Source organism: Mobula hypostoma, chromosome 1, assembly GCF_963921235.1.
Source record: "Mobula hypostoma chromosome 1, sMobHyp1.1, whole genome shotgun sequence".
Classification (NCBI taxonomy): Eukaryota; Metazoa; Chordata; class Chondrichthyes; order Myliobatiformes; family Myliobatidae; genus Mobula; species Mobula hypostoma.
The window spans coordinates 32,730,153-32,757,244 of record NC_086097.1 but is presented as its reverse complement, the minus strand read 5'-3'; the positions used below and the strand labels follow the sequence as shown (position 1 = coordinate 32,757,244).

Sequence of the window (27,092 nt, the reverse complement as noted above, 5' to 3'; positions counted from 1 at the left end):
AGGAAGGCTCTCATGGCTTGCAGAGGGATCGGCAACAACAGGAAAAATGGGCTGAAAAATGGCAAATGGAATTTGGTGCAGACAAGTTCAAGGTTATGCATTTCGGTAGGGCCAACCAGGTCTTACACATTGAACGGTAGGGCATTTGAGGAATGTGGTAGAACAAAGGGATCTGGGAATACAGGTTCATAATTCATTGAAAGTGGCAGCACTGGTGAATGGGGTCATAAAGAAAGCTTTTGGAACATTGGCCTTCATAAACCAAAGTCTGAGTACAGAAGATGGGATTTTATGCTGAAGTTGTAGAAGACATTGGTGAGGCCTAACTTGGAGTATTGTGTGAAGTTTTGGTCACCTACCTACAGTAAAAATGTAAATAAAATTGAAAGAGTAGAGAGAAAATTTACAAGAATGTTGCAGGGACCGAAGGACCCAAGTTATAGGAAAGATTTAATTGGTTAGACTGCATTTTTTGGAATGTAGAAGATTTCGAGGAGATTTGATAGAGCTATACAAAATTATGAGGGATATAGGTAGGGTAAATACAAGTAGGTTCATTCCAGTGAGGTTTGGTGAGACTACAACCAAAGGTCATGGGTTAAGGGTGAAAGGTGAAAAGTTTAAGGGGATCATGAGGGGAAACTTCTTCACTCAGAGGGTTGTGAGAGTGTGGAATGAGCTGCCAGCACAAGTGGTCCATGCGAGCTCAATTTCAACACTTCCAAGAGAAGTTTGGATAGGTACATGGATAGTAACGATATGGAGGGCTATGGTCCCGGTGCAGGTCAATGGGAGTAGGCAGTTTAAATGGTTTTGGAATGGACTAGATGGGTCAAAGGGCCTGTTTCTGTGCTGTATTTCTCGATGACTCTATTCCTTTTTCTTGATCAACATTTGGTCCTTATTTGCTCAGTTTTGCTTCCCCTGAAACTTTAAAAAACCTTTTCTTGGACATTGCTATTTTTAATTTCACTAGTAAAGCAGGATTGGAAGTTTGAACCACAATCCCAGCTGCATCCTGGTAATGATGAGGCCTGCCCTCTGCTGGTGCTGATGAGTATTGCAATATTGTGAAGGTTGCTGGAATAGCGGTGTTCGAGCATTGGATTGATAATGAGGCGGGGTTGGAGTTGGGGGGGTGCAGCTGTGGAGCATGGAGAGCATAGATGGCTAGAATATGGAGATGCAGGGAAGATGTAGGACAGGAATTGGTGGTGATGGGCAGAATCGGGTGAGGGGGAAGAGAGGAAGTCGAAGACTGAAGACAGTAAGTCTGGAAGTCAGAGTCTTGATGCCTGCAAGGCTGGTCCAGGGATTGGAGGCTGAAAGCCTGTGCATACCAGGGAGTCCAGAGAGAGTGGTCCCTGCAGAAGGCAGGAAGGGGAGAGGAGGTCATGTGACTGGTGGTGGGAGCACTAAGCAGCTGGCAGAGATGACTAACAATGATGTCCTGGATGTGCATTATGGAAGATCACTTTATACTTTATTGTCGCCAAACTATTGATACTACAGCGTACAAACATCACAGCGATATTTGATTCTGCGCTTCCCGCTCCCTGGATTACAAATCAATAGTAAACATTAAAAATTTAAATTATAAATCATAAATAGAAAAATAGAAAAGGGAAAGTAAGGTAGTGCAAAAAAAAACGAGATGCAGGTCCGGATATTTGGAGGATACGGCCCAGATCCGGGTCAGGATCCGTTCAGCAGTCTTATCACAGTTCAAGCTCCTGAGCCTTCTCCTGGAGGGAAGACGGATGAAAAGTGTGTTGGCTGGGTGGGTCGTGTCCTTGATTATCCTGGCAGCACTGCTCCAACAGCGTGCAGTGTAAAGTGAGTCCAAGGATGGAAGATTGGTTTGTGTGATGTGCTGCACCGTGTTCACAGTCTTCTGCAGCTTCTTCCCGTCTTGGAAAGGACAACTTCCATACCAGGTTGTGATGCACCCTAGAAGAATGCTTTCTACGGTGCATCTATAAAAATTAGTGAGGGTTTTAGGGGACAGGCCAAATTTCTTTAGTTTTCTCAGGAAGTAAAGGCGCTGGTGGGCCTTCTTGGCAGTGAACTCTGATCAGGGCAAAGGGAACTCTGTTCCTATCCTATAAAGGAGGTTAATGAGTAAAGAACTGTGGATGTTGCCAGGACTTAAGGACCTGAATTACAGGGAAAGATTGAATAGGTTAAGATTTTATTAGCATAGAAGATTGCGGGGAGATTTGATAGAGTTATACAGAATTAAGAGAGGGATAGAGTAAATGCAAGCATGTTTTTTCCACTAAGGTCGGGTGAGACTGAAGTAGAAGTCATAGGTTAAGGATGAAAGGTGGAAATATTTAAAGGGAACTCGAGGGGGATCTTCTTCAGAGGGTGCTGAGAGTGACGAACGAGCTGCCAGTGAAAATGATGGATGTTGATTTGATTTCAACATTTAAGAGAAATTTGAATAGGTACATGGATGGGAGGGCTATGGTCCCGGTGCAGGTTGATGGAGTTTAATTCGACCAAGTGTAAGATGTTGCACCTTGGGAGATCAAATGTAAAGAGACAGTACACAATTAATTGCAAGACCCCTAATAGTGTTGATGTGGAGAAGGATCTTAGGGCCCAAGAGCATAACACGTTTAAAGTGGCTGCATGAATTGATAGAGTAGGGTGGTAGAGAAAGTGTACAGTATGCTTGTCTTTATTAATTGAGGAACTGAGTTCAAGAATTGGGAAGTTATGCTGCAGCTTTATAAAATTTTATAGGCCACATTTGGATTATTGCATTAGTTCTAAATGCTCCATCATAGGAAGGGTGTGGAGATTTTGGAAATTTATCGGGATGCTGCTGTGTGGATTAGAGAGCATAAGACCATAAGACATAGAAGCAGGATTAGACCATCTGGCCCATCTAAATGGACACACTTCTGTTCTGAAACTGTGCACTCTGCTCCTAGACTCCCCACTATAGGAAATATCCTCTCCACATCCACTCTATTTAGGTCTTCCAATATTCAATAGCTTTCAATGAGACCCCCTTTTATTTTTTCTAAATTCCAGCAAGTACAGGCCCAAAGCCATCAAACACTCCTCATAACTCAACCCTTTCATTCCTAAAATCATTCTACTGAACCTCTACTGGACTCTCTTCAATGTCAGCACATCTTTTCTTAGATAAGGGGCCCAAAACTGCTTACCATACTCTGAATGCATACTGACCAGTACCTTATAAAGCTTCAGAATTACATTCTTGCTCTTATAGAAACATAGAAAATAGGTGCAGGAGTGGGCCATTCGGCCCTTCGAGCCTGCACCGCCATTCAGTATGATCATGGCTGATCATCCAACTCAGAACCCCGTACCAGCCTCCTCTCTATACCCCCGATCCCTTTAGCCACAAGGGCCATATCTAACTCCCTCTTAAATATAGCCAATGAACTGGTGTCAACTGTTTCCTGTGGCAGAGAATTCCACAGATTCACCACTCTCTGTGTGAAGAAGTTTTTCCTCATCTCGTTCCTAAAAAGCTTCCCCTTTATCCTCAAACTGTGACCCCTCGTTCTGGACTTCCCCAACATCGGGAACAATTTTCCTGCATCTGGCCTGTCCAATCCCTTTAGAATTTTATATGTTTCAATCAGATCCCCCCTCAATCTTCTAAATTACAGAGAGTACAAGCCCAGTTCATCCAGTCTTTCATCATATGAAAGTCCTGCCATCGCAGGAATCAATCTGGTGAACCTTCTTTGTACTCCCTCTATGGCAAGAATGTCTTTCCTCAGATTAGGGGACCAAAACTGCACACAATACTCCAGGTGTGGTCTCACCAAGGCCTTGTACAACTGCAGTAGTACCTCCCTGCTCCTGTACTCGAATCCTCTTGCTATGAATGCCAGCATACCATTCGCCTTTTTCACCGCCTGCTGTACCTGCATGCCCACTTTCAATGACTGGTGTACAATGACACCCAGGTCTCGTTGCACCTCCCCTTTTCCTAATCGGCCACCATTCAGATAATAATCTGTTTTCCTGTTCTTGCCACCAAAGTGGATAACTTCACATTTATCCACATTAAATTGCATCTGCCATGAATTTGCCCACTCACCCAACCTATCCAAGTCACCCTGCATCCTCTTAGCATCCTCCTCATAGCTAACACTGCCGCCCAACTTCGTGTCATCCGCAAACTTGGAGATGCTGCATTTAATTCCCTCGTCCAAGTCATTAATATACATTGTAAACAACTGGGGTCCCAGCACTGAGCCTTGCGGTACCCCACTAGTCACTGCCTGCCATTCTGAAAAGGTCCCGTTTATTCCCACTCTTTGCTTCCTGTCTGCCAACCAATTCTCTCTCCACATCAATACCATACCCCCAATACCGTGTGCTTTAAGTTTGCACACTAACCTCCTGTGTGGGACCTTGTCAAAAGCCTTTTGAAAATCCAAATATACCACATCCACTGGTTCTCCCCTATCCACTCTACTAGTTACATCCTCAAAAAATTCTATGAGATTCGTCAGGCATGATTTTCCTTTCACAAATCCATGCTGACTTTGTCCAATGATTTCACCGCTTTCCAAATGTGCTGTTATCACATCTTTGATAACTGACTCTAGCATTTTCCCCACCACCGACGTTAGGCTAACTGGTCTATAATTCCTTGGTTTCTCTCTCCCTCCTTTTTTAAAAAGCTGGGTTACATTAACCACCCTCCAATCCTCAGGATCTAATCCAGAATCTGAAGAGTTTTGAAAAATTATCACTAATGCATCCACTATTTCTTGAGCTACTTCCTTAAGCACTCTGGGATGCAGACCATCTGGCCCTGGGGATTTATCTGCCTTTAATCCCTTCAATTTACCTAACACCACTTCCCTACTAACATGTATCTCCCACAGTTCCTCCATCTCACTAGACCCTCGGTCCCCTACTATTTCTGGAAGATTATTTATGTCCTCCTTAGTAAAGACAGAACCAAAGTAGTTATTCAATTGGTCAGCCATGTCCTTGTTCCCCATGATCAATTCACCTGTTTCTGACTGTGAGGGACCTACATTTGTCTTAACCAATCTTTTTCTTTACTTATATCTATAAAAGCTTTTACAGTCAGTTTTGATGTTCCCTGCCAGCTTTCTCTCATAATCTTTTTTCCCTTTCCTAATTAAGCCCTTTGTCCTCCTCTGCTGGACTCTGAATTTCTCCCAGTCCTCAGGTGACCCGCTTTTTCTGGCTAATTTGTATGTTTCTTCTTTGGAATTGATACTATCCCTAATTTCCCTTGTCAGCCACGGGTGCACGACCTTCCCTGGTTTATTCTTTTGCCAAACTGGGATGAACAATTGTTGTAGTTCATCCATGTGATCTTTAAATGCTTGCCATTGCATTTCCACCGTCAACCCTTTAAGTATTATTTGCCAGTCTACCTTAGCTAATTCATGTCTCATACCTTCAAAGTTACCCTTCTTTAAGTTCAGAACCTTTGTTACTGAATTAACTATATCACTCTCCATCTTAATGAAGAATTCCACCATATTATGGTCAATCTTACACAAGGGGCCTCTCACAACAAGGTTGCTAATTAACCCTTCCTCATTGCTCAGTACCCAGTCTAGAATTGCCTGCTCTATAGTTGGTTCCTCGACATGTTGGTTCAGAAAACCATCCCACATACATTCCAAGAAATCCTCTTCCTCAGCACCCTTTACAATTTGGTTCACACAATCTATATGTAGATTGAAGTCACCCATTATAATTGCTGTTTCCTTATTGCATGCATTTCTAATTTCCTGTTTAATGCCATCCCCAACCTCACTACTACTGTTAGGTGGCCTGTACACAACTCCCACCAGCATTTTCTGCTCCTTAGTGTTATGCAGCTCTACCCATACCAATTCCACATCCTCCCAGCTAATGTCCTTCCTTTCTATTGCATTAATCTCCTCTCTAACCAGCAACACTACCCCACCTCCTTTTCTTTCATGTCTATCCCTCCTGAATATTGAATATCCCTGAATGTTGAGCTCCCATCCTTGGTCACCCTGGAGCCATGTCTCTGTGATCCCAACTATATCATATTCATTAATAACTATCTGCACGTTCAATTCATCCACCTTGTTACGAATGCTCCTTGCATTGACACACAAAGCCTTCAGGCTTGCTTTTACAACCTTCTTAGCCCTTATACAATTATGTTGGAAAGTGGCCCTTTTTGATTTTTGCCCTGGATTTGCCAGCCTGCCACTTTTAATTTTCACCTTACTAATTTTTGTTTCTACCCTCATTTTACACCCCTTTGTCTCTCTGCACTTGTTCCCACCCCCCCCGCCACATTAGTTTAAATCCTCCTGAACAACAGTAGCAAACGCTCCCCCTAGGACATTGGTTCCAGCCCAACCCAGGTGCAGACCGTCCTGTTTGTACTGGTCCCACCTCCTCCAGAACTGGTTCCAATGCCCCAGAAATTTGAATCCCTCCCCCATGCACCATTTTTCAAGCCATGTATTCATCTGAAATATCCTCCTATTTCTACTCTGACTAACACATGGCACTGGTAGACTGCCTTCTTCCTCAACATTACCTGTCGGTCCACCTGTATCGTCCGCAAGCATGCTCACAAAGCCATCAACCCCAAAATTCAAATCATTGACGTATAACGTGAAAAGAAGCGATTCCAACCCCTGCAGACTACCACTAGTCACTGGCAGCCAACCAGAAAAGGCCCCTTTTATTCCCAGTCTTTGTCTCCTGCCTGACAGCCAATCTTCTACCCATGTCAGTTTATTTCCCGAAATACCATGGGCTCTTATGTTGTTAAAGCAACTTCATGTGCAGCACCTTGTCACAGGCCTTCTGAAAATCCAAGTATACAGTGGTAGGCAAACGTTTGGGCACCCCTGGTCAAAATTTCTGTTACTGTGAATAGCTAAGCGAGTAAAAGATGACCTGATTTCCAAAAGGCATAAAGTTAAAGATGACAAATTTCTTCAATATTTTAAGCAAGATTACTTTTTTTATTTCCGTCTTTTACAGTTTCAAAATAACAAAAAAGGGAAGAGGGTGCAAAGCAAAACTTTAGGCACCCCACATGGTCAGTACTTAGTAACACCCCCTTTTGGCAAGTATCACAGCTTGTAAACGCTTTCTGTAGCCAGCTGAGTCTTTCAATTCTTGTTTGGGGGATTTTTGCCCATTCTTCCTTGCAAAAGGCTTCTAGTTCTGTCAGATTCTTAGGCTGTCTTGCATGCACTGCTCTTTTGAGGTCTATCCACAGATTTTTGATGATGGTTAGGTTGGGGGACTGCGAAGGCCATGGCAAAACCTTCAGCTTGCACCTCTTGAGGTAGTCCATTGTGGATTTTGAGGTATGTTTAGGATTATTACCCTGTTGTAGAAGCCATCCTCTTTTCATCTTCAGCTTTTTTACAGACGGTGTGATATTTGCTTCCAGAATTTGCTGGTATTTAATTGAATTCATTCTTCCCTCTACCAGTAAAATGTTCCCCATGCCACTGGCTGCAACACAAGCCCAAAGCATGATCGATCCACCCCTGTGCTTAACAGTTGGAGAGGTGTTCTTTTCATGAAACTCTGCACCCTTTTTCCTCCAAACATACCTTTGCTCATTGCGGCCAAGAAGTTCTTTTAACTTCATCATTCCACAGGACTTGTTTCCAAAATGCATCAGGCTTCTTTAGATGTTCCTTTGCAAACTTTTGATGCTGAATTTTGTGGTGAGAAAGCAGGAAAGGTTTTCTTCTGATGACTCTTCCATGAAGGTCATATTTGTGCAGGTGTTACTGCACAGTAGAACAGTGTACCACCACTCCAGAGTCTGCTAACTCTTCTTGAAGGTCTTTTGCAAACAGTGGTTTTGATTTGCCTTTCTAGCAATCCTACGAGCAGTTCTCTTGGAAAGTTTTCTTGGGTCTTCCAGACCTCAACTTAACCTCCACTGTTCCTGTTAACTGCCTTTTTTTAATTAGATTATGAACTGAGGAAATGGCTACCTGAAACCACTTTGCTATCTCCTTATAGCTGCCTTCTGCTTTGTGGGCATTATTTATTTTAATTTTTAGAATGCTAGGCAGCTGCTTAGAGGAGCCCATGGCTGCTGATTGTTGGGACAAGGTTTGAGGAATCAGGGTATTTATAAAGCTTTGAAATTTGCATCACCTGATCAAGGGAATGGCGGCATAAGGAAAAGGTCTCTCGACAAAAAAGAAGGTAAACTGCCCCAAAATCGAATTTAGACAAATACTTAATATTGCATAACTATATTAATAAAAGGGGCAAGGATGATGGCTAAGAACAAGAATAAAAAGTCCGCTTCGAAGGCTGATAAACATAAAGAGATGCAGCAAGGCGATGGGCCTAGCTCCCCCACGGCAAGCCAGGACGGAGATAATGAGGGGGAATCGGTGACTCTGTCTTTGATTCTCGGAGAGATTCGCGAGTTCCGACAAGATAACAGCAAACAGCTGGAAGATATTAAAGGAGAAATAGTAAAAACTAACTCGCGGATAGATGAAGCCGAAGCGAGGATTGTTGGAATTGAAGAGAAGCTACAAAACGCCGAGGAAGTGATAGCAGAAATGCTGAAGCTACAAGACCAACTCCAGTGGAAACTAATAGATCAAGAAGGCCGCTCGAGAAGGGAAAATGTGAGGATCTACGGAGTTCCCGAAGGAACCGAAGGTAAACCCGGATTGATGATTCCCTTCGTGGAGAAGCTGCTTAGAGAGAACCTTGATATACCGGCCGCAAAAGACCTACAGATAGAAAGGGCTCACCGCGCGTTGGCACCACAGCCCCCGGCAGGTGCCCAGCCCAGATCGATTCTGGCCAGATTTCTCAGTTACAGAACGAAGGAAGAGGTGCTTAAAAGAGCATGGCAAAAGAAAGGTTTCATGTGGAACAACTGCAAAATCAGTTTAGACCACGACTACGCACCGGGGATTCTTGCCAGACGGAAGGAATATACGGAAACACGGAGAGTCCTGAAGGAAAACAACATCAGATTCCAGACCCTGTATCCAGCTCGGCTGAGAGTCTTTTACGACGAAGGGACAAAAACTTACGCTACGGTGGAGGAGGCAACGTTGGACCTGGCGGACCGGGGACTACCTATTAAAGTTATCACCCAACCGGAGTCGCTACTGGAGAGGATTCGGCAGAAGTCGTGGCAGTTAGTGGGGCGAGGATGCTCCACTCGAACCAGAGTGTCAAACTACAAGGAAAAGCTGCAAATATTCAGACGCGAATGTACAGAGAATACAGATTAATTAAGAGAAATGACGGAAAAGAGTAAATCGGACTTAAAAGTGAAATGAAAACTGGTAACTGAAAATAAACTAGGCGGAATAACTTGAATGATAGCAATATGGTCGAGACATAAATAGGAGAAAATTCTCTATGATTATTCAAACTGCTGAGGGCCCTCTAACACAGGGTGAAGATAGAGGTTATCCCTCTGAACTGAGGCGGGTCGGTGCTCAGGCCTCACTGTGGGAAGTCGGGAAAAATTTTCAAATGTTATACGTTCAGAAATGTCTAGGGTGTGGTTATATGTCTTGGTTCACTGTTGAGAAGGGATTGCTTACTGTTTGGTTAGAAAAGGAGAGTGCTTTTTTTCTACTAGAGAAAAATGCAAACTGAATTGGTAAAAATAATTTCCTATAATGTTAATGGGGTTTTGAATCCAATTAAAAGAAATAAGATTATGTCTAAATTGAAAAAAGAGAGGGCACAAATAGCTTTCCTCCAGGAAACACATATGAGCCAATCTGAACATGGAAAATTAAAAAGAATGGGCTTTAAGCATGTATTTTATTCATCATGTAAATTGAGTCACAAAAGAGGGGTAGCTACTTTAATATCAAGTACTCTTAATTATGAACATATTTCAGAGACTAGAGACAAAGAAGGACGGTTTGTAAAAATCACAGGAAGAATAGAAGGTACAGAAATAACATTGCTGAATGTTTATGCTCCTCCAGGTAGTGAATGGTCATTTTATAGACACATTTTTGACCTAATGGTCAGTTCTCGAGGGGTAGTAATTTGTGGAGGGGATTTTAATATTAGATTAAATCCTATATTAGATTCTTCAAGAATAGTTACTCAAAATAAACCTCTGACTCGGAAAGTGAATTCATTGATGGAGGAGTTGGGAATTATAGATGTCTGGAGGGAATTACACCCTACTAGTAAAGATTATACATATTACTCTTTCCCTCATTCAGCCTATTCAAGGATAGACTATTTCTTTATCTTTAATACAGATAGACTCAGGATAAAAAACTGTAATATTGCAACAATTGATCTGTCGGATCATAGCCCAGTCTCTATGTCTCTAATCCTGGAAAGGAAAATGAGGAAAACACTATGGAGGCTAAACTCACATATACTCAATAACCCGAAAGTAATGGAGAGATTAAGGGGAGAAATCAAAGAATATCTAGACCTTAATGACACGGGAGAAACATCACCAGTGATTTTATGGGATACATTGAAAGCTGTACTGAGAGGGAAAATTATTTCCATTACTACTCACATGAAAAAAATCAATGCACAAAAATTAGCAGACCTTCAAGGAAAATTAAAACAACTTCAAGTTGGATATAGCAACAAAAGTAATTCAAATCGAAAACAGGAAATTAGGAAATTGCAAAGTGAAATTGATGATATTTATACGTTGGAAACTCAAAGAAGTTTTCTTTACCTGAGACAAAAGAATTATGAAGTAGGAGGTAAATCAGCTAGATTATTAGCATATAAATTACGAAAACAACAAGCAGACAATACAATTCATAAAATAAAGAATCCAAAGACAAAGCTTGTGGAGAGTACAATAGGGAAAATTCAAGAGAGTTTTGAAACATATTATCGAGAGCTGTACTCCCAACCCCGGGCCCCCAATGAGCCCTATATAGACAGTGTATTGAATTTTTTAGATCTACCTAAACTTACAGATTTACAAAATGAAAGTTTATTAGAACCAGTAACTGTCAAAGAACTGAACGTGGCCATCTCTAGGTTAAAGGCTGGAAAGTCCCCGGGTTCTGATGGGTTTACCTCAGAGTGGTACAAGTCCCTGAAGACACAGTTAGCCCCATTACTACTTAACACCTTTAATTGGATCTTGCAGAGAGGAGAAACTCCACCTTCCTGGAGAGAAGCGATTATTTCAGTTATTCCTAAAGAGGGTAAAGATAATCTAGAATGTGGCAATTATCGGCCAATTAGTGTTCTTAATTTAGATTACAAACTATTTACATCTATATTAGCGCGCAGATTGGAAAAGCTTTTACCTGGCCTAATCCATTTAGACCAGACTGGATTTATTCAACAAAGACAAACACAGGACAACATAAGGAGAACTCTGCACATATTAGAACAGGTTAATAAGAACGAGACAGAGACAATGGTAGTAGGATTGGACGCTGAGAAAGCTTTTGATTCGGTTAGTTGGGCATTCCTATACAGAGTGTTAGGAAGATTCGGCTTTCAAGAAAGGTTTATTAAAGTAATTCAGACTCTATATGACAGCCCTACAGCCCGAATTAAGATAAATGGGGACCTCTCTGACTCCTTCATTTTAGAGAGAGGCACTAGACAGGGATGCCCAATTTCTCCTCTCCTTTTTGCGCTATATATTGAACCACTTGCCCAACTAATAAGACAGAGCAAAATCGTAAAAGGTATCAAGGTGGCAGGGATTGAACAGAAAGTGGCGTTATTCGCAGATGATGTTTTGGTCTATCTGAGTGAACCAGAAAAATCATTTATAGGATTGTTTACACTGTTGGATGACTTTGGGAAAATATCAGGTTATAAGATAAATGTAAAGAAAACGCAGGTTATGTCCCTAAATTATACACCATCCAAAAAATTGCAGGATACATACGATCTTAAGTGGGAAGCTAAATCATTAAAATATTTAGGAATAACCCTGCCGAAGGATCTTTCAACACTGTCACAGGTAAATTATGGGCCATTAATCTCAGAGATAAAAGCAGATATGCATAGATGGAATCTTATCCCCTTTTTAAGTTTAAATTCAAGGATAAATACTATAAAAATGAATATTCTTCCTCGGTTACTATATCTTTTCCGTACTTTACCAGTGGAGGTGGATGATAATCAATTCAGGGAATGGGACAAATGGATTTCCCGCTTCATTTGGCAAGGAAGGAAACCTAGAATTCGATATAACACCTTACAGTTAGGGAAGGAAGGAGGAGGTATGGTTCTTCCTTGCCTGAGAAATTATTTTTATGCCTCACAGATAACCCCTCTGTTATATTGGTGTAATAGGGAATATAAGACTAGATGGAAGGAAATAGAATTTGGATTAGTTGACAGTTTTCCTCTTCAGGCCTCAATAGCTGACAAAGGATTGATGGCCCAGTTGGAAAAATTTAATAATGCTTGGATAAATCTTACATTAAAAGTATGGCAGTAGGTGGTTAATTCATGTGGAATTAATAACATGTTAAAACTCTTTAGATGGTGTGCATATGATACCGAATTCCTTCCCAACAGAGGAGATAAAAGATTTGAGCTATGGATAAAGAAAGGTCTTACAACCTACCTCTCATTTATAGATAAAAGAGTATTACAAAGTTTCCAAATCCTGCAGGACAAACATGGCCTAGAACATAATGACTTTTTTAGGTACCTTCAAATACGAAACTATGTTAACCAGAGTTGTAGATATACAGACCTATCAACAGTAGAATTAGAATTTTTCAAGATTCTGAATTCGGCTTGCAGTTCAATACCTAGTAAATCAGTTTCTCGCCTATATAATGCACTCTCCCATGCTAAAAATGTAAATACACTGTATATTAAAGAGAAGTGGGAGAAAGAAGCGGGGTTGGTACTTTCAGAGGAGGCTTGGGGGAAAATCTGCAGCTTTCAATGGTCCTCGACTAATTCTTTGACTTGGAGAGAACATTGTTGGAAAAACATTATAAGATACTTCAAGACCCCATATCAGGAAAAATATAAAGATACAAATGTGATGTGTTGGAGAAGGTGCGGCTCCAAGGAGGCAAATCATTTTCATATTTTCTGGGATTGCCCTAAATTAAGTCTATTTTGGGAAGGTATTCATAGAACATTAGTTAAGGTACTTAGGTCCCAGATACCTCTGAACTTTGAGACGCTCTATTTGGGGCATGTATTGTTCCTTGAACAGAAGGAAGATATAAAGTTGCTGCAGGCCCTCTTAGCGGCAAGTAAGAAATCAATCACTAGAAAATGGCTAAATCCAATACCACCTACATTAGAAGATTGGTACGAAATTATCTTGGAAATATTTAAAATGGAAACGTTGACTTACTCCCTGAGAACTCAAAAAGAAACATTTTATCAAATCTGGAATAAATGGATTGAATATATAACCCCAATGCGAGCAGACTTTAGATGACTTTCCTAATGATTTATATTGCTCTTCTCATCAACACAGTAATATTGCTAACGTAAGCACCCCTAGTCTAAATGTTTGTTTTTTTTTTTGGAAAATAGAGAATTAACACAAGTAAAGGGAAAGATTTGGGAAAGGGATAAAAAAAAAGAAAAAATTAAGTAAATAAGTACATAGGGATTGGATAATTATGTCTGCGGGCAGGAACAAGCACGAACAAATTGGGATATAAACACCTACAATGGTTTGTATATAGGCTTGTATGCAACATTTTGGACCAGTGGAAATGGTCCAGAAGGGTTGTATGGAAACTATTATTACCATTTTTCTTAACAACTAATTTCATTACTTAGCCTAATAGGTTAGATTTACCACAGTACATAATTATCTATTTAAATGTTTATTTTCCTTTTATATCATCTCAATGTGTACTTAAGAATGTATAAATAATTGTAGTTTTATACATATAAAAAAATGGAAAAGGTTATATGTATGAAAAAAGTACATGATAATTGTGAATTCCTTATCCAAATAAAAATTTAAAAAAATTTTAAAAAAAGAAATTTGCATCACCTGGCCTTTCCTAACGATGACTGTGAACAAGCCATAGCCCTAACAATCTAATTAAGGTCTGAGACCTTGGTAAAAGTTATCTGAGAGCTCAGATCTCTTGGGGTGCCCAACTCTTGCATGGTGCTCCTTTCCTTTTTTTCACTCTGGGATTGTACAAAACAAAAATAATACACTAATCTTGCTTAAAATGTTGAAAGAATGTTTCATCTTTAACTTTATGACTTTCGGAGATCAGTTCATCTTCTACTCACTTAACTATTCACAGTAACAGAAATTTTGACCGGGGTATCCAAACTTTTGTATGCTACTGTACATCATCCACCGACTTTGTGCTGCTTGTTATTTTCTCAGAGAATTCCAAAAGATTTGTCAGATAAGATTACCATCAAGGAAACCACGCTGACTTTGCCCCATTTTATCACCTACCTTCAAGTACCCCAAAACCTCATCCTTCACCATGGATTCCAACATCTTCCCAACCACTGAAGTCAGGCTAACTGGCCTATCATTTTCTTTCTTCTGCCTTCCTCCCTTCTTAGAGTGGAATGAAATATGCAATTTTCCAGTCTTCCTGAACCATTTCACAATCTAGTGATTCTTGAAAGATCATTACTAGTGCTTCCACAATCTCTTAAGTTACCCCTTTCAGAACTGTGCAGTCCATCTGGTCCAAGTGACTTATCTACCTTCAGATCTTTCAGCATCTCAAGCACCTTCCCCTTAGTCATAGCAACTATACTTGTTTCTGCCCCACACACTCAAATTTCTAGCATACTCCTGGTGTTTTCCAGTGAAGCCTGACGCAAGAAACTTATTTAGTTCGTCTTCCATTACTACCTCTATAGCATCATTTTCCAGTGGCCTAATATCGCCTTATTTTTATTCTTTATATGGCAGAAGAAACTTTTGGTATCCTCTTTTATGTTATTGACTAATCTTCATAATTCATCTTTTCTCTCCTTACGGCTTTTTAGTTACCTTCTTATGGTCTTTGAAAGCTTCCCAATCCTTGAACTTCCCACTAACTCTTGCTATACATGTCCTCTCTTTTACTTTTATGCTTTCTTTGACTTCCCTTGTCAGCCACGGTTGCCTCAATCTCTGTTTGGAATACTTCATCTTTGGTATATATCTCTCCTGCACCTTCTGAATTGCCTCCAGAAACTCCAGCCATTTCTGCTCTGCCGTCATCCCTGCTAGTGTCCCCTTCCAATCAACTTTGACCAGTTTCCCTCTAATGCCTCTGTAAATTCCCTTTACTCCACTGTAATACTGATACATCTGACTTTATTTTCTCCCTCTCAAATGCAGGGTGAATTCTATTTTAACATTAACTTTAAGCTCCCTAATCAAATCTGATTCATTACAAAACACCTAATCCAGAATTACCTTTCCCCTAGTGGGCTCAACCAGAAGCTGTCCTAAAAAGCCATAAGCATTCTACAAGTTCCCTCTCTTGGGAATCCAGCACCAACCTGATTTTCCCAACCTACTTGCATATTGAAATCCCCATGACTATCATAACATTCCCCGTTTTACAAGCCTTTTCTATCTCCCATTGTAATTTATCACACACCTTGGTGTTCGAAGACCTATATATACTTCCCATCAGAGTCCTTTTATCTTCGTAATTTTTTAACTCTAACCACAAGGATTCTACACCTTTTGATCCGATGTCACTTCTTTTTCATGTTTTGATTTCAGCTAAATGATTCCAAATGATTGATCATCGTTAGCCTGTCCATTGAGCCAATGCCTGACCCACTCCAACAAAGGCCACTCTTTCTTACATCTCCCTTCTTTTTATTGGCTCATATAACACTCACTCCCAACTGGACTTGCTGTTTTCAAATGGCTTCAGCCCTGTAAGATGTCACTCTCTCACTCACTACTTCTAACAATGTCTGGATATTAATTGAATCAGGAAGAAAACTATGCTAAAAGGGATCAATGATGAGCTTGTTGGCCTAGTCTTGCTTCTGAGTCACACAAAACTTCCTGTTCTTTAAATAATAGCATAGCAGTTAGAGAGCCAGCCACTTAGAGTTTAAATCCTGTTACTGTCTGTAAGTTTGCACACTCTCCCTGTTATGACATGGGTTTCCTTCCACATTCCAAAGACTCTAGTTAGGGTTAGTAGGTTGTAGGCATGGCCTAAAGCTGCATGTCTTCTGCCCCTAGGCTGAGTGGCCCAATAAAGGCTGCCCCAGCACATCTTCAGACTATGTTGGTTATTGACCCAAACACATTTCACTGTATGTTTCAATGTACATGTGACAAATAAAGCTAATCTTTGTTTTTAATCTTGCAGTTGACTGTGTGACAGGTTACTGTTAGCTGCCTGCACTTCCATTTGTGACTACTGTAAGCTTCACTTGTGTTCAAGGCCAGTGTCTCTGGGAGGCAGTTGCCTCAGACTTCCCAGGGTGTAGAGAAGTCAGAATCTTCAAACACCCACATCATTGGTAATTTCTGAGTAATGATGGAATAATTGTCAATTGACATTTTCCAAAGACCCAGGCTCAGTTACTTTCCTTGTTTGGTGGTGAATGGAGTGAACCCAAGAACATTAATCTAAAGGTAATTCACTATTGGTTCATGTCGGTTCAGCACAGAAACAGCAAGGCCGTGGCCAAAATATTTTATTTTATTTTATTTTGTGCACATTAACAATTGAAGTTGGATTTTTTCATCAACTTGGAATCTGCGATAAACAATCACAGGATTTACTTCAAGTTCAGAAATTAAAGCATGTTAACAACTCAAAAGACTACATGAAAATTTAAACTACATTTTAATAACAAATTTGGGAGATGAGAAAGGCTATCAAATGCTTGGTGATGTAACTAAATACTGGTCATTGGTTTCTGCTCAACTTTGAAACTCCCCACTGCTCTTTTCTCTTTAATCATTGCTTGCATAGCAATCACAAAGAACAACCCATTCTTAAAGGATCTGTTCCATTTTCCAGCTCTGATTCAACAAGAGCACTTACAAAGGCTGTAAGTAACTAACGGTAACACTGCATGAGCACAGAAGAGAACAAACCACTTGTAAACTTTCTGCAGAGTGCATGCAGCCTTTGGTCATGAAGTTTGTGTACCTAAAGAAATCACAGTGAGAAACGGATAGTCAAAACAAGCTGTACACAGGGTTGCTTACTCCTGTGCATTTTTTAATGCTTCTAGTCTCTGGAGAAGTGCATTCCCAAAGGCATCACGATACGCAGGGCTGAGCGACTCTAAGAGGGAGTATATTGTTTCATGATACTGCATCGACAATGACTCATCAACCTGGTCAAAACCATGAGCTACCACCTGGAAAACAAAAAGCAGGTCAGTACACCACCATTCACCCAGCAGTTCTGAAGGATGTTGCAAATGTAAAAAGTTACACACATTCTTCCAATGAAAAACCAAACCTCCCAGGAAAAGACAACACGCTTCTCAGCATCACCATAGATTATAATCTTACATTTAGCTGTAAAGCGAAATAGTTCAATCTGAATTTAAATTTAAATGAATGAAACTAGATATGAGGGCCAAGGTGGCCATGGTTAACTTTGAAAATGCATTAAGTATATTAGAAAGCAGGCAATGAGTAACAATAAATAACACACAATTTGCAATAATAAAAAAAGCCAACTTGAGATTTTAGGATACAGAATCTTTGGTTGGGATAGGGGATACAAGAGATGGTTTTGTAATATTAATTAAAGAATCTATAACTGCATAGGATATTCTGGAAAGTTCTCAGAATGAGAGCACAAAGGTGGAATACTGAAACAAAAAGAGTACAATCACTTGGAGATGCAAGACACTGCAGATGCTGGAATCTGGAGCAGAACAAAAACAAACTGCTGGAGGAACTCACTGGGTCAAGCAGCAATTGTGATGGGAAAGGAATGGCTGAGCTTTCAGGCCAAGACAAAGGAGAGGGAAGATAACTGGATAAGGAAGGGAAGGGGTGAGATAGAAGCTAGTAGTAGGTGATAATGTACCAAGGAGGGGTGGAGAATGATGGAAGGAAGTAGCAAGGTGGGCGAAGTGGTGGAGTTAGAAGACAGAGGCAGATGGGTGATAGATGGAATCATACAGGTAAAAAAAAAAGGAAGGTGGAGTCACTTGGAGGGAGTGGATGGCAAAGGTGGAGATAAAGGCTGGAGGGTGATAAGTAGGCACACATGCTGCAGGTATTGGAATCTGTTCAGGACCGAGATAATGGAAACCAATGGAGCAGATAAAGGGCAAATGGAACCAGGAGCGAAGGGGATTCTTTGGGTGGAGGATGGATGGAACCAGGGTGGGGAAGAGGAACAAAAACAGGAGGATCACTGATGCATCAGAAGGAAAGAGGGGAGCACAGGAAGCAAGGACTAAATGAATTGGAAAATTCAATGTTCATGCTTTTGGGCTGTAGACCACCCATGAGAAATATGAGGTATTGTTCTTCTTTCATTTGGGCCTCATTCTGGCAGTGGAGAAAGCCAAGGCCAGACAGGTCAGTGTGGAAAATGGTATGCTGCTGGGTTGACCATTACAGAACTGATTTATTGGCAGAATGCAGGGATGTAAAATACTAGGGTAACAATAGGGATTCCAACTTCCCATATATAAACAGGCTTTAAGTGGGCAGAATTTTTTAGTTTGCCCACAATACCATTTTGATAAAGTGTATGAATAGTCCTGCAAGTCCTTTCCAGCTTACAAGTGCCCAAAGAACAGCCCATATATACAGACGAGCATGTGGAAGACTGGCAGTGTGCATTTGTCAGCTGACACGAGGCTACAGTTTTAGGCATCTTATGCCACCTGGGAACTTAGTTTGTGGTCGTAGCTCCAACATGAACTGTTTGGGTACCGACTTGTGAACTGGACTGGGAGCAGCTACTTTCAAGTTAAGTCTGCAGGCAATCAGTGGGAGGCATTTAAGAAAATGGTGGAACTGTGGAGATTGAAGGATACAGCAAGATACCAATCACCTGGAAAAACAGCAGATGGTGTTTGTTCTAGACAAGTGAGAGGTATAGCACTTTGAGGTCAAATGCAAGGGAAAATTACACAATAAGTGGCAGGACCGTTAGGGTGGGGCATTAACGTACAGAAATCTTATGGTGTATGACTATTGCACTTTAAGGAACAAGACAAGGCACGTGACAGGAGTATGCGTAGAGGAACACCTTGGATCCAGTGATCGTAATTCCAGTAGATTCAAGATAATTATGAAAAAGGATAGGGTTGGTCCTCCGGCTGAGATTCTAAGTTGAACAAAGGCCAATTTTGATTGCATCATTAAAAAAAAAATAATCGGGCAGGGGTGGATAGGATAGGTTGTTTCTGGGAAAGTGATGCTTGGTAAGTGGTATATCTTCAAAAGTGAAATATTGAGATTACAGTTTGTTTACTTGTATCAGAATAAAAGCCAAGGCTAACAGGTTTAGGGATATTGAGGCCCAAGTAAAGAAACAAGGAGGTGCATATTAAGGTAGTAGAGATTAATTGAGGCACTTGAATATAAAAAAATGCAAGAGAACACAAGAGGGAAATCAGGAGGGCTAAAAGAGGACACAAGATTGCTTTGGCAGACAAGGTGAGAGAGAATTCCAAGGGCTTCTACAGACAGATTAAAAGCAAAAGGATAGCTAGGGACAAAATTGGTCCTCTTGAAGATCAGCGTGGTAATCTATACATATAGCCAAAAGTGATGTGGGAGATCTTGAATGGATTTTTTGCATCTGTACTTACTTGGGACACAGACACAGACTATATAGAACTAAGGCAGAAGAATCAGAGGGTCATGGACTGTCTCCAGATTACAGACAAGGAAATGTTTGCTTTCATGGGTGAATAGGGACAAATAAGTCTCTGGGGCCTGATGAGATGTCCTCTCAAACCTTGTGGGATGCCCATGCAGAAATTGCAGAAGCCCTGGCAGAGGCATTCAAAGTGTCCTTCGCCACGGTGACGTGTCAGAGAATTGGAGGATAGCTAATATTGTTCCACCGTTTAAGAAAAGCTCCAAGAGTAAGCCAGGAAATTATAGGCCAGTGAGCCAGATGCCAGTAGTGAGTAAACTATTGGAAAGGATTCTAAGGAAGCGGATATATAAGTATTTGCGCAGACTGGGCCTAATTAGGGATAGTTAACATGGCTTTGTCCATGGCAGATCATGTCGAACCAATCTTATAACTTTGAGGTCATCAAGGTGGACATTGTCTATATGGACTTTAGCAAGATCTTTGACAAAGATCTTGGAAGGCTGGTCCTGTGGCTTGGTATTTAAGATAGTCAATTAAATTCAATGTTGGCTTAGTTGGAGAAGGCAGAATGGTAATGGATGGCTGTCTCTCTGACTAGAGGCTTGTGATTAGTGGTGTGCTGCAGGGATCAGTGTTAGGTCCATAATTATTTATCATCTTTATTAATGACTTAGATGATAATCTGGTAAACTAGATCAGCAAATTTGCAGAGGCAGCAACGAAGGCTATCAAAGCTTGCATGGGCTTCTAGACCAACTGGAAAAAAGGGCAGAAAAATGACAGATGGAATTTAACGCAGCAGAGTGTGAAGTAATGCACCTCAAGAGGACAAACCAGTGTAGAACTTACACGGCGAGTGGTAGGACACAGAGGGATCTGGGAATACAGATCCATATTTCCTTGAAAGTGTCATCGTAGGTAGATATGGTCATAAAGGAAGCTTTTGGCCTTCATAAATCAAAGCATTGTGTACAGTAATTGTGATATAATGTTGAAGCTGTACAAGATATTGGCACGGTCGAATTTAGTGTATTGTGTACCTGTCTGGTCACCTACATACAGGAAAGATAAACATAAGACTGAAAGAATTCAGAGAAATTTTACAAGTATATGGACAGGATGTTTCTTATAGTGGGAGTCTCAGATCAGAGGGCACAGCCTCAAAATACAAGGACATCCCTTTAGAACAGAGATAAGGAAAAAATTTATTTAGCCAGAGGATGGCAAATCTGTAGAAATCATTGCCACAGACATCTATGGAGACCAAGTCACTGGGTATATTTAAAACAGAGGTTGATAGGTTTTTGATTAATAAGGGTGTCAAAGGTTACTGGGAGAAGGCAGGAGACTGGGGTTGAGGGAATAATAAAACAGCCAGGATAGAATCACAGTGCAGACTCGATGAGCCGAATAACCTAATTCTGCTTCTATGTCTTATGGTATTCACCATAATCATGTCATTACCCAATGTTTTCTCCACAACCAGCTAGCCACTCACATTTCCTTTACCTTTCTTGAGCTACAATGTGTTTAGCAATCATGATACACTCTCACACTTGTTTGCAAAGCGCTCCGACATTTTTCTCAATAAATAAATGGTTTGTAGCAGAGAAATACAATTACATAGCTCACTCTAGCTATTAACTTCAACACTACAATCCAAGTGCCAGTTACATTTTCTACCTCCAGTTTTTAACTTATGGCCAAGAGCCGGGGAAAGAGATTAACACTTCAGTAATCCAACATCACAGATTCAGTCTCAGAAGCCAAGACAACAAGAGCCACCAGCACTTCAGGATCTTTTAGCATAGGAGTCCGTCAGTTTTGTGTTGACTCTTTGAAAATTGCTGCTCAATTAGTCCCACTGCCTCAACCTTCATTTCACATTCTTTGCGTTACCCCTTCCAATGCACGAACTTGCTAGAATTATTAAACAGACTCTTTCAACTTGAAGGATATAAAACATAGGGGAGTACAACACAGAAAGCAGCCCTTGAGCTCATGAAGTTATGCCAAACTAATTAAGATAATGATGCTCAATTACACTAATCCCATCTGCCTGCACATGGTCCATCATCCCTCCATATTCAAGTGCCTATCCAAGAGCCTCATAAGTGCCTCTATTGTATCTGACTCTGGCAACATGCTCCAGGCAGCCATCACTGTGTCTTTTTTAAAAAATTGTCCCATACATTACCTTTGAACTTTCCTCCCTCACCTTAAAAACGTGCCCTCTGGTATTAGACATTTCAACCCAGTGAAAAGATAACAGTTGTCTATTCTATACCCCTCATAATCTTATGAACCTCTATCAGGTCTCCCTTCAGCCTTGGATGCTCCAGAGAAAATAACTTTAGTTTGTCCAACCTCCCCTCTAATTCACTGTATCCTGGTAAACCTCTTCTGCATCCTCTCCAAAACCTCCATTGCACTAAAATTAAGTGACCAGAATTGAGTGCATTACTCCAGATGCGGCCTAACCAGAGCTTAAAAAGCTGCAACACCAACTTTTGTACTCATTTCCTAGATCTAATACTTTTTCATGAATATATTCTGAAGTACAATAATTCTCTCCCCATTTTAGTATTTATTCAAGTCTTTGCTATTAGATCTGATTTTACTGCCTTTCTGGTGATGTATAAAGTATTGGTTTGATCACTCCAGAGTACTGTGTGCTTTTTTGACTGCCATGCTATAAAGATGTGATGAAGCTAGTAAGGGTGCAAAAAACCTTCATAAGGATATTGCCTGGTCTAGAGGGCTCAAGATTGGATAGGCTCAGATAGGGTGAAGAAGGTCAAGTGGTCACCTTGTAGACGTTTATAAAAATACAGAGCCATAGATAGGCTAGATAGTCAAAGTCTTTTTCTCAGACTAGGGTTCAAAATTAGAGAGCAATGTTGAAAGATTTAAAAGGGGTCTGAGGGACAAGATTTTCCACACAGATTAGTGGGTGCATGTTCTACAATATCTTGAAATCACTTGTAATGTGCCCAGAAATTAGCCAAAACATACAACCTGGAGCCCAAATTGTAAAACTCTACCTCACTAGACTAATAATGCAGAGTCATTACTTACAATACAGAGACAAGAGTTCAAATCCCTCCAGAACTGTGGAATTTAAATTCATTTAATAATCTGGAACTAATGATTAGATGATTTTTTAAAAAATTAGTCATTAGCAACAATGACCAGAAAATCACCTGATGATCAAAGGTAATAAGCCTTTAATCTCAAAATAAAATAAATGTTACTCTTACTCCCACTTTATACCCCTAAACTGATCTATTGTGATTCCCCCAGCTTAACTCCCTATTTTTATTGACTCTGAAGAATCTAACCAAACCAGTAATATGGTATATAAACTTAACAACTGATCTCCCCTCAAAGATTCCAGCCAGAAAGCAGTTGACATTAATTATGCAGTAATTTTCTGCAAAAGAATTTTCCTGGGCCGCAGGGAACATCTTTAACATAAATGAAGCATGTTAAGAAAAGTAATCCACCTGAGGAGTTGTTAGAGCAAATGGCCAAAACCTTGACTGAGATAGATTTTAATAAGCGTGCTTACTTTATTAAGAGCTTTGAAGAGGGAAACTTGGGAGGTTAGATCCTTAAAAACTGAATAATTGGCATGATTGCTGATGATTGAGTCCAAATAAGGTGTGTTTAGGCCAGACTGGAAGTGTGCATTGACTTCAGAGGGTTATATTACTGGAGAGAGCCAGCTTCGGGGAGGGGCAACACAGACAGAATTGAAAATAACAATGAAAATCTAGTTATCATAGCAATACAAGATTGGAAGCCAATGCAGTTCAACAAGCACAGTCGGTGAAGGGTGAACTGGACCTGGACTGATTTAAGATAACAACAACATGGTTTTGCTCTTCAAGTAAACTGGGGAGAGTTTTTGAGTCAGGGAACATTGACAACTCTTCACAGCTCATTCTGAGAGACTGTGGAGGAAGACGTAGTTTGTTTAACAAAAATACAGATAAAATTTACCCACGCCAATCTCAACAGTAATGGGAAGATCCCTTATGTGCTTTTTGCCAATAAGTCAAAATAGAGAAAGCCATTGTTAAAGGTATGGGGGGGGGGTAGTCAAAATGTATATAACAGGAAAGAATCTTTGCTCAGGTGAAGACTGTTTTATCATGATCTGGAATTAGTAGCTGCTCTCACCCGAAGTCCTGCTTCTGTCAGCTCAAGGCAGTATCGGTTTCTTTCTTTTGTTTCTACGTTAATGAAGGCAACATCTTCTCTTATTGGGAGCATTTTTGAGACAGCCATGTGGTTAACAGCAAAGTTGACATCATTGACCACTGCCTCAGCTTCCACTCTCATATCCTTCACGTCTGCCCCCTCCAAGTCTCTCTCTTCCCAATCTTCAAACTTGCTGAAATCATTAAACATTGACCCGTTCAACACCTGGGGATCACAGTCCATTTCCTGGTTGTAATACTTTGTTCCTCGTGATGAGACTGTAAATCAAATACAAGTGCAATGCACAATCATTTCAAAGGTAAGCTAACCAGTTAATATTGCCTCCTGACATGGAAAGCAGCCCACTAACCCCACAAAACCACCTTGTTCCCCCATAATAAACTCTGGATCACTCTGTAAGACTGTTTCACTATTAATGCAAATCAGTTGGTGCATCAAGGGTAACTATTGGGGGGGGTAACAGGGGGGAAAACAACTCCCAGATATTCTGAGGAAATTTAATGATACATTTGTCCAATAGGATAGAAATACTGCTAATCTGCAGAATTAATTCATGGATTCAAATAAAAGATGTCATTACCAAAACCTAGCTTTGCATAGTAGCTGTTCAGTCCTAGCTGTGCTTCATTAAGTAATAATCGAAGACTAGCAATGTAGAATCCATCTAGAATAACGGAGTCCGAGAATGGCAGCCTAGTGACAAACAAATCTACTGTTCAGTTTATGCCAATTAACCTATCAAACTCCCATGTCAGATTTTGAAATAAACTCTGAATTTGTGTGCAGCATACATTCAGTGGCAAGTGTTTTCCAGAGATGCTGTGGAAGAAGCTTCAGATACCAGTTGCTGAGAAATCAGATACATTGGTAGTTGATATTCTAAAATTTGCTTCATTCTAGAATAATTCCAGAGGACAGAAAGGGAGCAAATACAGCAACACTATTTAAGAATGGGCTGATGGAAAAGACAAAAATTCAGGAGCTTTAAAGGATTTCAACTAACACACACAAAATACTGGAGGAAAACAGCAGATCAAACAGCAACTATGGAGGAAAATAACAGTATGATAGTTGACATTTTGGACCAAAACCCTTCATCAGGACTGGAAAGAGACAGGGCAGAAGCTAGAGTGGCGTGAGGGTGAGGCGTATGACCTGGTGGGCAATGGTGAATCCAGGTGAGAGGGGGAAGGTAGGTAGGTGATGGTGGGGGGGCGGGGGGGTTGGGGATGGAGGGTAGGTAGGTGAGGGGATGAGGAAATGAGGGAATGATATGAAAAGCTGAAGGTAATAGGTGGAAGAGATGGATGAAGATGGAGTCTGACAATAGAGAGGAATTAAGGTAAGGAGGTGCCTGCTAACTCATGCACCTCCTCCTCCTTCCACCATCTTTTTTTTATTCTGTCTTCTGCTCTTTTACTTTTCAGTCCCAACATAAGGTTTTGGACTGAAATATCAAGTGATCATTTTCCTCCATAAAGTCGCCTGACCTTCTGAGTTCCTCCAGCATTTGTGTGTTGTTCCAGATTTCCAACATCTGCAGTATTTCTTATACAACCATTTAACCTAAAATCATTTTTTAAAAACAAAATTCAGAATGGGATTAAATAGATAGGTTCTTGACAGCTGACACACCCACACAGTACTCATTTGCATTATGACTCCTCTCTCTCAATTCCTTTAGTACTCAGAAATTTGCTTTGAAAAGCAAAATACCACTGTTGGAGGAACTTGGGCATAATCTGTGAAGGGAAATGGATATTTGAAAATCTGAAACATTTCAGATCCAGATGCCAGAGCCTCAATTATCCACTTCCTTCCACAGATGCTGCCTGACCCACTGAAGGGGAGGCACGGTAGGGGAGTGGCTAGCTTAACACTTTGCAGCACCAGCAATCGGGGTTCAATTCCTGTCACTGAATATAAGGAGTTTGTACATTCTCCCCGTAACCACATGGGTTTCCACCGAGTGCTCTGGTTTCCTCCCACACCAAAGAATTTTAGGTCAGGGTTAGTAAGTTGTGGACGTGCGGTGTTGGCACTGGAAGCACGACGACACTTGCAGGCTGCTCCCAGCACATCCTAGGACTATGTTGGTCGCAGACACAAACAATACACTTCTCTGCAGTGAAATTAATCTTAGACTCTTCAGCAGTTCCTTTTAAATTGCAACAGGTCTCAGCATCTGCAGAATCAAGTGCCTCCAGTAATTTTGAATGAACTCAGTACTTGAGCCCCACTCAGTCTCCGGGGCAGAGAACGGCCCAGATTCACTACCCTCTAACTGAAGCCATTGCCCCTTATCTCAGTCCCTGAGTGGAGTGACAGCGGCCCCAGAGCCTGGCCTACCAAGGCGGGGGACACATCTTCCGCCCCCCCCCCACCGCGCAGACCCCGTGTTTCAATGAGACCGTCATCGGTACCGGGAAGTAGGAAAGGTGGGGCCGAAACGCCTACTATTGCTATCCATTTATGAGTCAATAGAGTCCAGGGCGGGCGATCCGCATCCCCTCTCCCTCAACCCCGAGCCCGTCAGTCTGCCCGGTCAGGACACGGTTTTATCCCCCATCTTCACGGAACATTACAGGGTTCTTACTGTGTCCCGACTGGATGCGACCATCACCGACTGAGACCATCACGGCAGTACATGTCCGAGCAGGTCACCGGACACTTCCCACCCGACACCCTCGGTGCCACCCCACCGGATCCTACCGGCTAGTTCACCGGACATCTCCCCGTCCCTACCCGGAACCTGCAGTCCGATGCCGGGCCGGGTGCTGGGTATAACCCAACCTAGGGCTCTCCTACCAAAGCGGCACATTGCTTTATCTGTTACATTGATTACCTCAGGGTGCCTCCGACACGGTTAGCGGATGGCCGCCATGACGGAAAACAAGGACCCCGCGCCCTCCCGATTCAAACCTAAACGGTTAATGTTCAGGTCGTGCTGCCGACGCAGCGCGTCACCACCGCGAGACAAACGCGCCCACCATCTTTGTGACGGGCTGGCGGGCAGGGGTTTGCGTCCGTCTGAAAGATGGCGGTGTGTTGTCAGCGTGACGGTGCGCAGGCGACGTTAACGCCTGAGTCAGGCCTGGGCAGTGGAAGCGCGGTGTA

The 27,092-nt window shown here is 41.4% G+C and overlaps 1 protein-coding gene across 2 annotated transcripts; it reads right to left on the bottom strand.

Moving 5' to 3' along the window:
* Nucleotides 1-16,586: 16,586 nt before the first annotated feature.
* Nucleotides 16,587-26,973, bottom strand: gskip (gsk3b interacting protein). Of its 2 annotated transcripts, none has more exons than XM_063045905.1 (3): nt 26,572-26,689; nt 23,934-24,232; nt 16,587-17,307 (listed from the first exon to the last, which is right to left on the bottom strand). In XM_063045905.1, exons 1-3 carry the CDS (start codon nt 26,609-26,611, stop codon nt 17,149-17,151), a joined length of 498 nt encoding a protein of 165 aa, XP_062901975.1. In that variant the 5' UTR covers nt 26,612-26,689; the 3' UTR covers nt 16,587-17,148. The 2 variants fall into 2 exon arrangements, with proteins under 2 accessions (XP_062901975.1, XP_062901981.1); XM_063045911.1 differs by lacking the exon at nt 26,572-26,689 and adding an exon at nt 26,821-26,973 and having other exon boundaries at nt 16,588-17,307.
* Nucleotides 26,974-27,092: the final 119 nt, after the last annotated feature.

Bases quoted from the DNA above. Each gene is read 5' to 3' on its own strand.
- gskip (XM_063045905.1), bottom strand. From the start codon at position 26,611: ATGGTCTCAGTCGGTGATGGTCGCATCCAGTCGGGACACA. The intron at 24,233-26,571 runs GTAAGAACCCTG...TTTGATTTACAG, and splicing joins TCGCATCCAGTCGGGACACA to TCTCATCACGAGGAACAAAG. The intron at 17,308-23,933 runs GTGAGAGCAGCT...TTTGTTTTCCAG, and splicing joins TGACAGAAGCAGGACTTCGG to GTGGTAGCTCATGGTTTTGA.